This window comes from Natator depressus, chromosome 2 (genome assembly GCF_965152275.1).
Source record: "Natator depressus isolate rNatDep1 chromosome 2, rNatDep2.hap1, whole genome shotgun sequence".
Lineage (NCBI taxonomy): Eukaryota > Metazoa > Chordata > Testudines > Cheloniidae > Natator > Natator depressus.
In genome coordinates this window covers 260,160,287-260,177,557 of record NC_134235.1, presented here as the reverse complement: position 1 = coordinate 260,177,557, position 17,271 = coordinate 260,160,287, and the positions used below count along the sequence as shown (strand labels likewise).

Below are 17,271 nucleotides of genomic sequence, written 5' to 3'. Positions count from 1 at the left end.
TGCCTCCGCCCCTGTCATTCGGCTGTACACCTCCACGGCTTTGGGGTCCAGTAAGGGGGTGAGAAACTGGAGCCTGTCTGCAGGGTCAACCCGGTGCACCTCGCAGGCATTCTCAAAGGCCGTCAGGAAGCTATCTATGTCCTCCCCCTCCTTACGCTGGGCCAGGAAGCACTTATCAAAGCTCCTTGCAGTCTTGGGTCCCCCGTCACTCACCACAGCTGGGGCCCCACTGCTCCTCAGCCTGGCCAGCTCCAGCTCATGCTGACGTTGCCTCTCCTTCTCCGCCCGCTCATGCTGTCTCTGTTTCTCCTTCTCCTCCCGCTCATGCTGACGTCGCTTTTCATTATCCTCCAGCTCCCTCATTTTCATCTCCCTCTCCCATTCCAGCTGCCTCCACTCCAGGGATGGGGAGCTCCGCCGGGAGGATCCCCTGCTGGCTGCCGGGGTCAGGATGCCCTCAGTATTCGCTGGGCTTCCCTTAACCCCTTCCCTAAGCATAGGTAGGAAGGGTCTCGGGATGTCCTCGGCAGCAGTCTGACCCCTCCCAGCCCGGTCAGGCCCCAGGGCCCACGCTGCGTCCACCGGGCGGCTTCCCTCAGGGACAGGGATCGGGTCATCCAAGCGATCCCTCTCCTCCAACTGGGCAATCAGCTGTTCCTTGGTGGACCTCCCAATGTGCAGCCCCCTCTGCCTGCACAGCTCCACCAGGTCGCTCTTAAGGCGTTTAGCGTACATCTCCCTTCTGGCCACTCACAGGCCTGGGCAGCTTTCCACGGTTTCCAGGAAGAACCCCTAGTGTGCCAGTCCTTCTTGAGGTCACCACCTCTTTGCCAGGGTCGAGCTGCAGACTCCTCCGGCCCTGGGACAGCTCGCTGCAATCCCCCGAGGGACCCTGCTACTGCAAAAGTCCTTCTCTTTGGTCACACACTCCCAGGGGTTAACCGCCCCCTGAAACCGTCTCTCTGAATCTTCAGCACGCCTGGTCCCCGTCAATCCCCCTTCGTTTTACTGCTCCCCAGTCACTTACTGCACGAAGCGCCGTCCATGGGGTGCAGTAGATCCCACCTTTGCCACCAGTTGTCACGGAGTGTGGGGGAGTCCGGGCCCTGCACCCCTCTTCCTGGGATTCACTGTGACTCTCAGCCAGCCAGTAAAACAGAAGGTTTATTGGACAATAGGAACACAGCCTAAAACAGAGCTTGTGGGTACAACCAGGACCCCTCAGTCAAGTCCTTCTGGGGGGCAGGGAGCTTAGGCCCCAGCCCTGGGGTTCCCTGCGTTCCACCACCCAGCACAAAACTGAAACCAACCCCCCCCCAGCAGGCTCTCTCCTGCAGCCTTTGTCCACATTCCCGGGCAGAGGTGTTACCTCCCACTCCCCCTCCCCCTCCCGGCTCAGGTTACAGGCTCTCAGGTCTCCCATCCCCAGTGAAACTCCCCTGCCACATTCCCAGGTCAACACTCCCCCCCCTCGCTGCGTCACACCCCCTCGGCCCAATCTCTTACAGAGGCCCAGCCTCAGCCTGCAGGTTCACTGCGGGGGGAGGTAACTGGTGACCCAGGGATCAGAGCGAATGCCCAGGTGGGGGGGTGGCCCACGGAGGCTGCAGAGAGCAGCAGTGGGCGGCTGAGGCCAGGGTCTGTGATGCCGCGGAGCTGTCTCCGGAGAAGCCCCAGCCAGCAGACAAAAGGGAACCAGGCTGCACCCGGAGCCAGCAGACACCGACCTTTTCTCCTCTCCAACTCCTGAACCTCTGCAAGGGACTGAGCAATAACAGAGGCAAGGGCAGCCCACCAGCGTGGCAGGCTGTCGGCTCCCAGCCTGCACTGTTCTCACCTCCCCCAGCCCAGGGCTGGCACCTCCTGCTCCCTCGGGCTGCCCCGCTGGCTCAGGGGTGACCCCTGGAGCTTGGCTGCTCTGGGGGTGCTTGTCCAGGGGAAGGAGACTGGCACGGGGGTTTCCAGCAGCTGAGAGGTGAAGCAGGCTGGGATTTTTGTCCTCCCCCAGACTGCCTACCAGGAACCCTTCCTGAGTTCTGAGACCCCCCCGCCACTGAAAGCCCCCCCTCCGTGGATCCCTCCCTGAGCATGACCCTCTCCCCAGCCGCCTGTTCTATCTCTCCAGGTCCTCATCACCATGGTAACTAAGCCCCTCCCACAATCCCTCCAGAAGGTAGTGCATTCAGATCCCCATCTTACAGAGGGGAAACTGAGGCACAGGCTAGGTTAAGTGACTTCATTGTATGGCGTGTGTGGCTAAGCCAGGAACTGAACCCTGGTCTCCCCACTCTTCCATGCACTAGTCCTAGCGCCCACCTCTCTGAGCCTGACCTGTCTGCCAGCACAACCCTCACCCCCTTGCTCTGGGAGCTGCTGTTCCTGTCAGCAGAGTCCCAAGGCTCGTCTGGGGGGTGCGAACAGTGGTGCCCTCTGCTAGCTTGCTGGCCGAGGGATGACCAAGGAGGGGTTTGCCCCCTCTCGTGCCCCTAGGCATCCGTGACTGCGATAGCAGCCGGGCTGCTCAAGTGTCTGTGTGTGCGAGAGACGGGGGAAGGTGTTTGTTGCCCCCTAGAGGCCATCCCGCAAAGGGGAAAACAGCCTTACCACTCGCAGCAGCTGAGGGAGATTCTCTCCTCTAGCTCCTGCGGCAGAGACCTGGGCTGTCGGAGCAGACGGCCCTGCGTCCTCTCCCAGGGGCTGTCTGTGTGTGTGCTGCCGAGTGGACAGGTGCGGGGGCTGTTTCTGTACGGGCTGTGCTCACGGATTCCTTACCAACACTCGGCACCCGAGGCACGGTTGCCCTCTGCCTCCAATCCCCACAGGGCCAACATCAGACCCTGGGGAAGTGCACTGGCACAGGGGGTGTTCTGGGCAGGGTGGGGGGGGCCTGACCAGGGCTGCCCCGCCAATTCCCCCTGCCGCAAGCCCTAGAGGGGCTAGGGCAGCACGTACACTGGGGGGTCACATTGGCCCCTGAATAGGGGAGATGCAGGCTGGCTGTCCCCTCCCTGCGCTGGCCCTAGTGCTGGGGCAGTGTGATTTCCCCCTCGCTCTCTGGAAATGCTGGAGGGTCGTGTTCACAGCCCAGCCAGGAATAAATCATCACTCTGGCTCGGTCTGCGTCAGCACCACTTGCACTGCGGTAAAATATTAATAAAAGCCAGACAGATCTGGGGCAAAGCAGCCCTGTGGAAGTGATTATCTGTGACGAGGGAGCCTCGCGCCCCTGCCCGCTCTGCCCAGGGGGCTGGGATTCGCCCTTCACCCTGGCACAGACGTGCCCGTCCCTGACCCCTGCCTGTCCTTGATCCGTGCCCAAGACTGCAGCGTGCGGGCGTCAGCAGCCCTGAGGATGCCGAGCAGCAGCCAGCCGGCTCTGCACAGATGCCTGGCCCCTGTTGCCATGTCCGAACCCCACTCGCCGGAGCCGAGAGACGCAGGGCAATTGCCACAGAGACTGGACCAGGCTGGGCCTGGGGCCGAGGACATGGTCTGGAAAAGGGGATGGGGACCTGGCTCCAGGCAAAGAAGAGAAACTGGTCTCCACTGGTGGGACAGGCCCCAGGTGCTGACCTCCCACTGAGGAAGTGGGCCCTGGGCACAAGCTCTGAGCTCCAATCCCCACCGAGGTATCAATGTCTAGCAGAGAGATTGGCATCAGAGCCGAGATCCTGAACCCCACCCATGGCACCAATCCGCAGGCACAGGGGAACGAGCCCAGAGGCAGGCCAGATGTCTGGCCTGCAGGTATACCACCCTTCAGCAATGGGGGACCCATGATGGGCTGGTCACCTTACAGCTCCAAGGCCTATGGGAAAGAATCACTGGGGTGGGGGGCATTCTCCCCATGGGATCGCAGCATACTGCCCTTAGGGTTCTCATGCGACAGCGTCACATGGTGGCATAGCTGCAAAATGCCTCCGGCAGACTCCTATGCATCGTATGGTCTCCCATCGCCTTTCTTTCCCTGACATGAGGAAGCCAGCCAGAGTCAGACATAGCCCCTTTGTAGGGGTCAGAACCATCTCTCCCTGAGCTTTGCCCCCACGCCTGGCCGTTCCCAGCAGGACCCCCCACTCTCTACCGCAGAGCCCTCTAGGCCATGCCCACCTCTCTCGCGCCTGGCTGAGTTCGGGAGCTGCGCCTTCCACAATGAGTCCACAGAAGTTACTCGGCGGCTATAAGCAGGGTCCCAGTCCAGCTAACAGGGTGGCTCACTGGATCCCTCCGGGGGTCACTGATCCTGTTTCCATAGCGCTTTGTACTGTCCAGACGCTGCCCTGTGTACCCACCATTGTCCTACGGAACTCTCTGCCACAAGGCACCTTCCAGGCCAAGAATGTAGCAGCACCCATACAAGGGCTGGCCGTTTATATGGGTAATAAGAGCATTCACAAGTCAATGAGACTGATTACAAGGGATATTGACCCTCCTGCTTCAGGGCAAGCCAAGCACTAACTGGCTGGGGTTAGGCAGAAACTCCCTCAGAGGTATGAAGTTCTGGCCCTGCCAGAGGCAGGACGAGGTGATGGAAATCTCCACCACTGGAGGTGCTGCATCTCCTGCCAAGAAGGCTATCGGCACTCAGCCAAGTGTGGAAATCAAAAGCGGCCACCCAGCAGCGACCGGGGACGGGGCCAGGAACAGGAACAGACTGCGTCAGCATCGCTGCACTTGGCATCAAGGCCCGTGCCGCTGTCACCCTGCAACCGCTCAGCCAAGAGCCGCGGCGCTGCAGGTGGCACTCCTAGACCGCCGCCGCGATGGATGGAGGCCTGGCCAGGTGGCAGGGCTCGCAATGGGCACAGACGGGAGCCTGTCTGGGACACGTCTGCACCAGACAGCCAAACACCCCAGGTACGTCCACCCAGACCGTCTCCTGAGGGCAATGCAGGACCGCCAGGGCCTGGCCTGATTCAGCGTGAATGTGGCTCCCGCCGGTTCCCCCGATCTACCCCACTGGATCAAGCCACTTCCCCTCCCTCCTTAGGAATGAGCATCATTTCCTCCTGCTGCACCACCAGCCCTGGTGAACTCTGGATTACACCTGCCATGGGTTTGGCCCATCTAGCTCGGTCCCTTGAGTGGGTTCGTTGCATTTCTCTGAATCCCTTCCAGCCTCTTGGTGCAGCACTGGCTGGAGCTGGATGCAAGGAGGCCAAGGAGCCAGGTCCCCAGCGCCACACCTTGGTCACTCACAGCCTCAGGGAAGGCTCCCTGCCACCCCCAGCCGTGGGGGCCCCCTGTTCCCAGAGCTCCACGCTGATACCATCACAGGTCAGAGCCAGGTCTGATCCCGCTGCCCTTGAAAGCTCCCGGCGGTGGGACCTGGAGCGGGCCCCAGAACCGACGCCGGGGCCCATGGCAGAGGAGGGGTGCAGTGGCAGCAGGCGCAATGCCCGGCTCTGCCAAGTTGCCACAGAAACACGGTCCCTGCAACAGCCAGCCTGTGCCTCACACCTTGTCTGCCTGCTCCCCTGCCCCTGCCTTGCAGCTGGCAGCATCCCAGCAGGAGACAGGCTCGGGGCTTCTCAGGGCTCTTCCCAGCCAGTGCTGATGGCACCAGCCCCCACCTCTGCAGCCAGCGACCCCTGGAGGGGTGCACGCCATGACCAGGTGAGAGGGGAGCACAGGCTTCCTGGGTGAGCCCTTGGCCTTGCTGCCAGGTTGCCAGCAAAGCTACTGCCCTCTGTGATGCCAACCTGGGCTGGGACCTGCCTGACTCCGCCCTGAGCCTCTGGCTCGCCCGGGCAGTCTGGCTGTGCCCATCACGATGGCCTCTGAAGCCTCTTTACTCCTGCGTCCCCAGTGGCGTTTCCCTGCACCCCGCGAGTGACAGCGCCAAGCTGGGAGAGCGGCTCCGGCGCTGGGCTGCAAACTGGGCCAAGCTGGCAGTGCCGCCCGTGGCGTTCTCCCCTCTCCTCTCACCTTGACACCTTCCCGCTCTCCCTGCTTTTTTCTTCCCCAGCTCATTAGTTAGTCTCAGCTGTTAATGAGCTTTCCTGCAGTTACCTAGCAACCATCTCTGGGCTCAGAGCCATCTGCAAAGTGGGACACCAGCTAGGCTCCTTCTGCTGAGTGTGCAGGGTGCCAGCCTGGCCCACCCGGCTGGATCTCGCTGCAGCCGCATTCTGCTCTGACAGGTTCCTCTTCCCTGCCCCGCGGGGTGCAAAGCCGCTGAGCCCCAATGCACCGAGCACCCAAAGTGCTTCTCAGCCATTTCTGTACCAGGCTCCCGCATTCACCGTGGTGGGAAACCTGAAACATGTTCACGACCCCAGGTTGAGAATCCTGGGCTCGGGCCTCCCAGGAGACCCCAAGGCCAACATGGGGCTGGGGTGCAGTGCTGGGTGAGCAAGCGATCCCTGTGGCCTCTGGCCTCTGGGAAATACCTGCCTTGCTGTGGAACATCTCCAGCACGTGGGGGCTGCACCACGCAGAGCAGAGAGTGTGTGGCCGGGAGGTGATGGCTGGTAAGGGCCAGATACGGGGAGCCAGTGGACTGGGATGCAGGGCCCTGGGTTCTGTTCCCAACTCTGCTATCAACGTGATCTGGAGCTTTGGGCAAGCCACTTGGCTGCTCCCTGCCTCAGTTTCCCCATCTGCTCAAAGGGGAGCCTGAGACCTGCCCTCACAGAGGTGCACTGAGGCTTAGCTGGGGGGGGCCATACAGTGCTCTGCATTCTTCGGATGGGAGGAGCTGCGTTTCTCAGACTGTGGGTCGGGACTCCGAAGTGGGTCATGACCCCATTTGAATGGGGTCGCTAGGCCCAGCATTAGACTTACGGGCACCCAGGGCTGAAGGTGAAGCCCCAACTCCACCCCTACCCGAGGTGGCGGGGCTCGGGCTGCGGCCCCCTCTCCCCTCGCTGGGGGCAGCGGGGCTCGGGCCCTGCCCACCCCCACCAGGGTCATGCAATAACTTTGTTGTCAGAAGGGGGTTGCGGTGCAGCGAAGTTTGAGAACCCCCGAGCTAGAGGAATGCGCCGCGTGAGTTCTCCAGCCAGCCAGGACAGCAGCGAGCACGCTCTGCCGCCTGAGGGCCGGACGGAGGCTTGTGACACCGGCAGCACCAGGGAAAGCGTGCCGGGGTTTGCAGGTCGGTTAGTGAGCTCCTCAGAGCAAGCTGCTCATCATTTCAGGCAGCAGCCACACGGACTCCCAGCCACCAGGCCAAAATCATCTCAGCAAGGGGACCCTGCCTTGGCCTTACGGCGGGGTTGCTGGCGTCTGTAATGGCGACCTGGCCTGGGACCAGCCCGAGTTGGCACTGCTGTGGGGTGCGGATCAGGGGAGCCCGGCCTGGGGCAGACACCTACAGCGGGCTAGTGCTAGTCACAGAGCGTGTGGGGAGACGCATGGAGACGGGTGAGAGCACTCTGGAAGGGGCTGTTTCTCTGACCCATCTAGCTTTGCAGGGTTCCCCGCAGTGACAGAAGGCCGCAGTTCCCCCACCCCAGCCGGGCGCCCTGCCATCACACCGGAGTTTGCTTCCCTCTGCAAACCTCTGGGGTGCTGGCACATCTGGTCCAGGCCCCCAGCAAACTGGCAGGCTCTAGTGCAGCTGCAGGGGACTGGCTGGCTTGGGCCCTGCAGTGCTCTGGGAGCCAGCAGGCCTGGAAGCCCAGCATGTTGTTTATGGCTAAATGTCTCGGCTCGGGGTTGGAATAAAACCGGCTGAGGATGCTCAGGGCTCAAGCACTCCCCAGCTATAAATCTGGTGGAGCTGGGAGGTGCGAATTCCCTGTGCTCCGTCTCCCAGACATCCAGAGAGGAGAGCGGGTGATGGACCCTGCTGGGGCTGTCCTCCTGTGAGCACCTAGGGACCAGGGGGTTGGGTGAGGGGCAGTGGGGGAGGGAAACCAGTTACAAACAGAGTAAGAGTAGTAGCTTGTGTCTCCATAGCCCCTTTCATCCCAGGGCGCTTTACAGACGGGTATACGAGGCTGAAATGCAGCCACCTCTGGGGTGGAGGATGACAAGCAAGCAATAGAGCATGCTGCACGACAGCTGGGAGCGGGCACTTTGAGCCAAGGGCACTGGGGCAAACCCCAACTCAGCTGCAAAGGGCCAGGGCTTTCCTCCGCCTGCATGGTAGAGGGCATGTGAGTTTGTCTTGTGGCTAGTCAATGGGGTGGCTAGTAGCACGGTGCTCATTTCAGACAGCAAGTCAGTGGCAGGGCCAGGAAGAGAACCCAGGAGTCCTGACACTATCTCCAACACTCAGAATAAAAGGGCCATGGGAGCTTTAACTTCCAGCCCAATAGTCATGCCAAGCTTGGAGGGGCCTTGTTCTGCCATCAGACCTGAAGGCCTAAAGGAGTGTGGCGTAGTGGCTGGAGCATGGGGCTGGGATTTAGGAGACCTGTGGTCAAACCCTGGTTCGGCCGCTGGCCTACTGGATGACCCTGGACAAGTCACAGCCCCTCTGTGCCTCAATTTCCTCACCTGCAAAATGGGTTTAATGACATTTTTGAGCAGCGCTTTGAGATCTGAGCAGGGCATTACTAATTATGCCCATCACGGAGGGAGCCCTTGCGGAGGGAGCGAACTCCAGCAGGAGCTGCAGTGGGGATCCAAAGAGATGGGAGACAGTGGGACACTCGGATACCGACGGTGAGGATTATTATGGGACACATGGCAATTCTGTGTGTGCCCGTGTCTCGGGGGGTGGGGGGTGGGGGGAGGGGCAGTGAATGGAGCAGCAGCTGTCGCTGGGTTAAGACGACATGAGGACATGAGCGTGGGGCAGGATCAGCCCGTTGCATTGAGCAGGGAAGGCTGCTAGGTAGCTATTAAGACAGGACAAAAGAGAGAGCCAGGACTGAAATGCAAATGAGAGCCAGGAGCGGAGCAGCTGTGGGGACTCTTAAAGGGGCAGCCACCTTCTCGGGGTGGGGGAAGGGGAATACTGGGGCCTGGGGAAAGATCTGGCTCTGCACCCCACCTCCCCAGTCTATGGGGAGCCTAGTGCAATGTCAGTCCAGTTGGACAGTTATTTCCTAACCCCCACACACACATGCAGCCAGGCAGGGGCTGTGGTAGAATGAGAGTTCCCTGCCCGGGAGCAGAGATCACCAACGATGCTTCACATTCTGCCAACCCTGAGGCCTTGGCTGGGCTGGGCCCGAAGCTGGTGGTGTAGCTGCTCTGGTGAAAACCCCTCGTGTCGACACGATGAACACATGCCCCGTGTGACTTGCACTAGTGCCACTCTGGGGTTAGCTACACCAGTGTGCATAGTGCCTTCCCTAGGGGCTGGCACCAGTGGCTAAAATCCACTGGGCACATGGCCTGAGATTGCTCAGACTGTGGAAGGGACTGGAGGGAAAAATAACCCTGGGACCCGTAACCCTAGAGTGTCCTGTAGGGCACAGTCCTGCACTGGACTCCTGGGCATGGCCTGGAGGGTCTAACAGGCCCCTCCTATGGTGATGCTATAAACAGCAACTAGCTACATTCCCATTTCACAGATGGAGAAACTGAGGCACCAAGCAATTAAAATGGCTGGTCCAAAGCTACAGAGGAGAATCGGTGTCAGAGCTGGGGACAGAAGCCAGAGAACCCCGGCTCCCAGTCCTACACTCACCCCACACTGGCAGGGGGTGGTTTAGCCCCTGCAGTCTTCAGAGCATCCCGTTTTCTTGGGAGACAAGGCAAATATTTAGCCATTCTCCCCCCAAACTGGGATTAGGAGGAAGGATGCTTCGTTCAGGGGCGACCCTCCCACTGCTAGCCAGGCACAGTCATGGTAAGAACGTACACAGTCCCTTTCTTCTCGGGATCTCAAAGCCGTTCACAAAGAGGGAGGGAATGGAGGTCTGTAAATTAAGTGACTTGGCCAAGTCTATGGTCCCAACTCCAAGCCTGGTGCCCTGTCATCCATCCCTCCGTCTGTCCATCCATCCTGTAAAGCCCCAGGCAGGAGGGGGATCATGCAGGGAGGGGCAAGGGGGGAGTGAGAGAGGCACTTCAGACTGAAGAGGAGGTAAGCCAGGGAGGGAGACCTCAGCCTGGGGAATGGGCTCTCCAAAGGGGTGGAAGCACCTTCGACAGAGCGGGGCTGTAGGGAATAGTCCAGCCGTGGACCCCACACACATGGGCTAGCCGGGGCCAGTGCGACATTTCTATGCCCTGCTGCTGGTCCCTCTGGACCACATCGACCTGCTGGCTCTAATGGGGCACACCCGGGACAAGTCTGTGCCAAGGCAGCTACAATTCCCTGCTGCCACCCTTCAGCACCACGGCCAGCTCCTCAGCCACCAGCTGATCCAAGAGCACAAGGCTTCCCAGGAGGAACCCCCAGCTCTGCCCAGCCCTGCCTGCCCTTCCCCAAGGCCCCAGCGCCCCAGGGAGCTGACAGATCCCTGCCCGGAGGCCAGCTCCCGGGTGAAGGCCCCACCAGTTCCAGCACAGAAACCAGGCCGGGGGTCCCCTGGATCTCCGCCAGCATGTTACCGGCTGAGCTCTTCACCCACCCAATGACAGCTCGGCTCACTGGGAGCTGCCAGTGAGCTGTGTGCGTGCGTGTGCGTGCGTGTACGTGTGTGTGTGTATATCTGTGTACACATGCACGTGTGGGGAACTTTCCCCTTCTCCCAGCCCTGCCGTGGGGGCAGACTCACGCCCGCTCTCCAGTGTGTGGTGCCCTCCCCTGCCATGCCACATCGCTCTGGACGGGGCCAACTGGGCCTGCAGTGGCACTCACACCAAGGGACCAGAAAAGCCACTGGCTCCTGGGCCAACTGCTCCAGGAAGGTCTCTGGGTTACAGGGCGTGTAAGGGGGGGTGCGATGGGCAAGAGCTGAGTTCCGGTGGGGCGGGGCAGCCCAATCCTGGGCACACGTCTGTCCCAACCTGCACCACCCGAGCCGGGGAGGGAGAGGGAGCGGCTGGGTGCTCTGGGAGTGGGGCAGGGGCGGGCTGGGGATCTGCCCTGCTCACACTATGTCAGTCTGTCTGCGTCCGTGCGAGTCCGACAGCATCCGTCATTCTGACCCGTCTGTGTCTATCTCCCCGCAAAGGGCGGTCGCTGGCCCTTTAAGAGGGCCCCACCCTGGGAGGGGCGTTACCATCTGGGGGCCCATGTGTGGGGCGGTAATGCCCTACAATCCACTTTGTGACAGTGCTCCAGGGAGAGGGGGGGCCAGCGCACAGCCCCCTCTCCCCCCCACCCCCAGCTCTTTTCTTCCCTGCGTCTGGGCAGACCTGTGCCAGCAGCTGCCGAGAGCAGATGGCGCCGGCTCGCCCCAGATCCCTCTCTCCTCCCTCGGTCAATCCTTCAGGGGCTCCGGCAGACAGACATCCATCTGGCACCTGCTGCTCCGCAGGGACTGCCGGCGCAGAGCCAGCCTGCGGGGGTCAGCAGTGCCCTGTCCACCAGGCTCGCCCTGCAGCGGGCACCGTGCTGCCCTCACCTGCACACGCTGCGCCCTCTCCCGCTTCCGCCCCACGGCCCGGCCCCCACGCACGCTACCGACCTGTTTTGCAGCGACACAAAGCCCCTGTCCGTGGCACCGGGCACAGAACGTTGCCCTGCCAGTACTGGGCAAAGCCCCTGCCTGCCCCTGGGCTCCTCACTCAGCTCAGCTGGGGGTGTGCCACACAAAGGGGGCGAGCTCCCTCTCACGACCCCCCCCAGGCACGTACATACCTACACACCCCTGCCCTCCCCCGCCCACACATGGCTTCTGTTCTGTCCCCGCCCCGGTGCACACCCTCACCCAGCCGCTCTGCGGCATGGCCACACGAACGCACCCGCTTGTGGAGACCCCACTCTCCATGCTCGGGCCCTTGTGTTCCCTGGAGGCCAGGGAGGGGAGCAGCCCGCAGCCTTGGCGAAGGCTCGCTAGCACCCCTGGCTGTAACCTGCCGAGCCTGGGAGCTCTGGAGCTGGCTTCATGCCCCCGGATCCGGGCTCAGCCCCCTCCCAGCCAGCTCCCACACCTGCTTTGCATCACAGTGGCAGGGGGAGCAGCAGGGTCAGGAAGAACTCTCTAATCCAGCCCAACCCCCCACCCCAGATGGGAGCTTGTGGGCAGGCGCCCCGGCCTTCAGGCTTGCTGTCGTGACAGCCGGAGGCTGCAATGGGCCCGCGTGCCTTGGCACAATGCCTGATCAGGAGATCAGGCTGTGAATGAGCCTTCCCGGCAGCACGGCTGGTTCCCCCTCAGCCTGCACGCCCCCCACCTGCCCCCAGCCAGGAACCAGTGCCAGCAGCATCCTCAGCTCTCCACTGCCCAGGATCAATGCCCAGGATCCCTGCCAATGCAGCTACTCCAGATTGGCACAGGCTCCTCTCCCTGCCAGTGCAGACACACTCCCTCTTGTATGGGTGGTAATGGGCCCTGGAGCCTTTCGACTCTTGTTTGTGGGGTTGAATCCATCCCAGGAGCCGCCGGTGTCTGAGAGCGGGTCGTAGACTACAAAGCCAGAAGGGACTGTTGGGATCCTCTCCTCTGACAGCCTTTATAATACAGGCCCAACCCACTGGGAGCAGGGTTTGAACGCATGGTGAGGGGGAGCCCTGGTGGATTTCAAGCCCAACACCTTAACCGCTGAGCCACCATGGCCGGATAATTCGCAGGCATGGCTCAGATCCACTAGCCACAGCCGGTCACCTCGAGCCGCCTAGTGACAGTGACCAGTTGATAGTTGTCTGGTGGCCTTTGTCTGGGGAGCCAGAGTCTGAACGGGCCAGTGGGGCCAGAGCTCCTGTCACCCAGCCCATCAAGAAAGATGCCACAGGAACAGCCCCCCTGACCCACCACTGTCTCGTGCAGGCCCTTAGTGCTCGGGAAGAGGCTCAGGCTGATCAGTTCCTTCTTCCAAGGGAAGCTGCCATCAACTGCAGGCTTCTTCAGGGCTGAGCCAAGTACTAACCCCTGCCCTAGCTGCCGTTATCCTCTGCAAGGGCTATGCCCCAAAACTGGAGTCATGCCACTCCACTCAGCGCTGAAATGCTGCCACCTCTGGGGTGGAACACAGCAGCTGCTCAACTGCACACAGCAACAGCTACACTGGAGTTTAGGAGAGAAAATCTGGACTATAGCATTCAGATGATACTTCAAGGGAAATGTAATTATTTGGCTGGACTGTGGGGGACAGAGCCCTAAAACACCACAAGATCTGTAATGGTCGCAAACAGTCAAGGTCGCACTTTACAGCCGATCTGCAGGACAGCACCTTCCTCAGCACCATGCCAAAGCCTTGGGTTCATGTCTGACTCCCAGGGAAGAACACCAAGCACCACCATGGTTTTCCCATCCACCCCAAGACCCAGCTGTGCCCGGACCCCTTGCCCCGTCCCTTCTTGTGTCTTGCACCAATGCCATCACTCACGTTTTGAAGTGGTTCACCAGCACCCCCACCAGCTCCCCAACTCGGTTGTCCTCTTCTGGCTGCATCTTATGGAAGCAGATGACCAGGTCGTCGTGGGTCTGGGTGTGAAACACCACCAGCTGGTCTTGGCAGCTGGTCACGCTCACCCCCGTCACCTGTACAGCACAAACACACTCCGGGTTAGTGACACGCCAGGCCCCCTCGCTGAGGCAGGGGGCAGGGTGCGATTCCCCACATGGCCACCAGGGGGCAAAAGGCAGGGTGGTAGCTGAGCGTCTATGGTCTATTGCTATTGGTCTTTCATTTTCTAAGCCCACCCACAACCAGACGCCACATCAGCCAATGAGATGGCAAATTGGCTAGTGTTTGTTCAGCACGGAGATGATTCTGTATTCTGATTGGCTGACGGGAGGAGACGTGGCGGGGTCCAGGTGATGTCATCCCCGCCAGATCACATGTTCCTCTCTGCCATGCACCAAGGGGTCCATCATGCCCAGAGACTAGGCATCTCCCCTCAGATCTGCCCCCTGCGCGGCACCAGCTGCTTTCCCGGAGCACCACGGAGAGGGGAATTTCCTCCAGGGCACAGGAGTTAAGGATAGAAAAGGCCCAGGCGATCTAACCAGTCTCCCTGCAAGTTCAGGACTATTCCCTGCCCCGGCATTGCCAGCTCTTGTGCCTTTATCATTAACTTTGCGGTACCTGGTGTTTCTACAAATCTCCAGCTCCCGGAGTCATGTGATTATGCAGAGAAGAGGAGGGGCTGAGGTCCCTGCGACGGCAGGGAATTGATTTGGTGAGCGATGCCTAGATGATCCTGCCAAGCGACCCATGCCCCAAGCTGCAGAGCAAGGCAGGTGTTTGAGGTCTGTCTCGTGATTTTTGACCGTTTGGGGTGGTGACGCTGTTGCTGCTGCGTCCTGTCCAGGTTTAATGCTGTAGTAGCATGGTGCCCTCTGCCCCTCAGTGCTATTCACTGTAACACCACAGAGGGGGCTGCAGGAAGGAGCAGCAGCTAATGGTTAGAGCAGAGGATGAGGCATTGGGAGTCCTGGGTTTAGTTCCTGGTTCTGTGGGCAAGTCACTGCATCTCAGCTTGCTGCTTCATTCAGCGCTCCTTAGAAGAGCGCCGGGGTGTTATGGGATCGCAGCCAGGCGGGACATAGACTCTGAAGAAAAGGACCTTCAGAGATGCTGTGCTGAATATCTTGGGAAGGGCATTTGGGATTCTGCCTCATTACCCAGGTCTTGGTTTTCCCCATGAAAGGACATTTTCCAGCTGCTTCGGGATCAACTTCCAGCAACGCTGCCCCTAACCACCCTGCTTGTCTGCACTGGGGTTCAGGAGTCTCTCAAGAAATCCCACTACTGCCCCCAGCCAGCACTGGAAGGGGGACAGAGCAGCTGAGCCTGGTCTTCTCCATCTCTGCTCTGCCCACTTGGCTTCGATCAGGGCTGCTGGCCGTGGTACCCAGCCTGCTGATGATCCACCAGAGGAGATGGGAGGGCTCAAGCCGCCCCAGGAGCTGTGTGCTGGTATAAGACCCCATGCTCTCCCAGCGTGATCCATGCCTTCCTTGGGGGGGAGATCCCATGGGCACCCCCTGCTACTGCTGTCTTCTCCCTTGCATGACTGACCTAAAGATCCCATTGTTCTTGTTTCCACATTCAAGTGTCCACGCCTGTGAGACACTCCCTGGTCCCTGGCCGGCAGCCTTGGCAGAGAGCCCCAGGACTGAGTGGGTCATGGAGGCTCAGCTCCCCTCTCAGCCCGGCAGGGGTCCCGGCAGGGCACAGCTGTGGGCTGTATCAGGGACCGTTGCCCTGCTGTCCCCAATCTGCAGACAGGGGCCTTGCTGTCAGAGCAGCCCCTTGCACCGGGCCAGTCCCTGAGGGTTACGGCAGCCCCTGGCCCAGCTCATGGGGCACTCACCATGCTCAGAGGCAGGGTCCGCATCACCTTGTACTCCTTCCTGGGCTCCAGCTTGTAGAGGTGCTGGTCCGTGATGAGAATGGCCCGGTCCCTGCTCTTGTTAAAGCGGTTGATCTGCATGGCAGGGGAGACAAAGTTACCTGGAGTTGGGGGAGAAACACAGCCAGGGCCCTGAGTAAGAGGCAGGCAGCCAGGCCAGCCTGCAGGCAGGGCTTTGCCCAGGGGTCCCCAGCTCCCTGCCCGCTCCCATGTGCCCCAACCCTGCTGGGGAGCGGGGCTCCCTTCTACCCTCCCAGGAGCAGCCACTCAGTGCTCCACTCTCACAGACGCCCGATCCCAAACCTTCCTCACCCCTGGCTGCTTGGAGAAACAAGGGTGCTAAGGACCCGGCAGAATGGGGTCCCCGGGTGTGTGTGTGTGGGGGGAAACGGCCCATCAGCACTATGGACTGCAGGTGGGCCCAGAACTCCTGCTGGATCCTGCCATTCTCCGAGCCAGCGGAGAGGGGGTCTCCCCAGGCTGGAGAGGCTGAGGCAGGCAGTGTCCAGCACACGGTGCAGGGCCATGGCAGGAGGGAGGGGGCCCCAGCCCCCAGGGGCCCTGCTGCACCAGGCTCCTCACCTTGCGGACATGGCAGGAGAACAGCACCGAGCCAAAGTGCACTTTGTCCTTCAGGGCCTGCACCCTCCTGGCGAACTGGGCGGCCATGACAGGGTTTTCAGCCACCTGGAGAGCGGAACAGAACCGGGGAGAGGCTCCGTCAGGCAGAGAGGGGCTGCAGGGGGATCTCCCCGTGCCGAGGGGGAGGCAGAGCTCCCTGTGCGGGAGGCAGGCTGATTCGGCACGGAGCAGGACGGGGCTTTCGCTAGCTTGAGCGCGACCATGCCGGTAGCACCGCGTGCTGCGCACTCGGCGGCTCCCTGGAGCTAAGCAGGGCAGGAGCTGCTCGGCACTCGACTGGGAGACCCGCGCGGGGGGGCGAGGAGTCAGCTGCTGATGCTCTTCCCTGTTTGTCAGCACTGAAGTGATACCCGTAGGGAGGAGAAAATCCCACAGCAGGCCCACTCAGTCTCCAGCCCTTTGCCCACCCATGCCCAGCTGGGATCTGTTGCCCCGTGGTAGCACCCTCCGGGCCCAGGGTCTTACTGCCTACTCCCACGGCCTTGATGCCTCCCCAACCCTGAGCTCACTCCTCTCCCCCAGCCTGACAGGCCCCTGGATGGCCCTGGCTCCGTGCCGTGCTTTACAAGCCCTCTGAGTTAAACTGGTGCCCCCACCCCATGTGTTCACTCTCCATGCCCAATGGGCAGCTGGGATGAGAAGGCCCCCATGCCTTGCTCCCATTCTGGTTTGGAGCCGGTTTTGTCGGGTTAGCTGGCACTTGTGAGCTCACTAAAGCCAAACAGGTTTAAATCCAAGTGCCGGTATCCACCCTGGGAGCCTAGAAACTGGGTCAGGCCGAGGACAGTCTAGTCCGGCCTGCTGGCTCTCCTAGGGGCCAGCGCTAGGTGCTCTGGAGGGGAAGGTGTCGGAACCCACAGGAGCAGATGTGCTCCCCACAGTAGGTCTCACCCTGATCACTAAACACAAGAGGTTGGTTTGAGCCCCGAAGCAGGAGTGTGTTAGCATTAACAATGGTCACTCTGGATAGTCCTGTTAGCCAGATAAACAGCCTTTTGGAATCTTGCTCAGTTCTTGATGTCGGTGTCATCATGTGGCAGTGAGTTCCACAGGCTGATTACACCTTAAGTGAACGTGTTAGCTCAGCAGGTGCAGCTCTGTATGCAGAGCCAGGCTATGCATCCAGTCTGTGGGCCTGGCTACTCCCTTTGCCTCAGAGCCCACCGACACATTTAACAGCCAGCTTCCTTGGCTTCCTCTCCTCCAACTCATTCCTAAAGGCCCCAGTGGATACAGGATCCTTCACGGCCTGACCTAAATTTCGCAGCTGCGTGTTATTACGGTGGCTGCATTCCAGCGATGTGCACCGAATTTGT

The 17,271-nt window shown here is 60.8% G+C and overlaps 1 protein-coding gene across 1 annotated transcript in view; it reads right to left on the bottom strand.

Moving 5' to 3' along the window:
* Positions 1-17,271, bottom strand: part of MYO1G (myosin IG) — a 67,607-nt gene that overhangs the window by 12,139 nt on the left and 38,197 nt on the right. The window contains exons 20-22 of the mRNA XM_074946473.1: positions 15,896-16,000; positions 15,275-15,388; positions 13,342-13,496 (exon numbers count right to left, since the gene is read on the bottom strand). Of these exons, the coding sequence (XP_074802574.1) occupies positions 13,342-13,496; positions 15,275-15,388; positions 15,896-16,000 (374 nt within the window). The remainder of the gene's footprint in view (positions 1-13,341; positions 13,497-15,274; positions 15,389-15,895; positions 16,001-17,271) is intronic.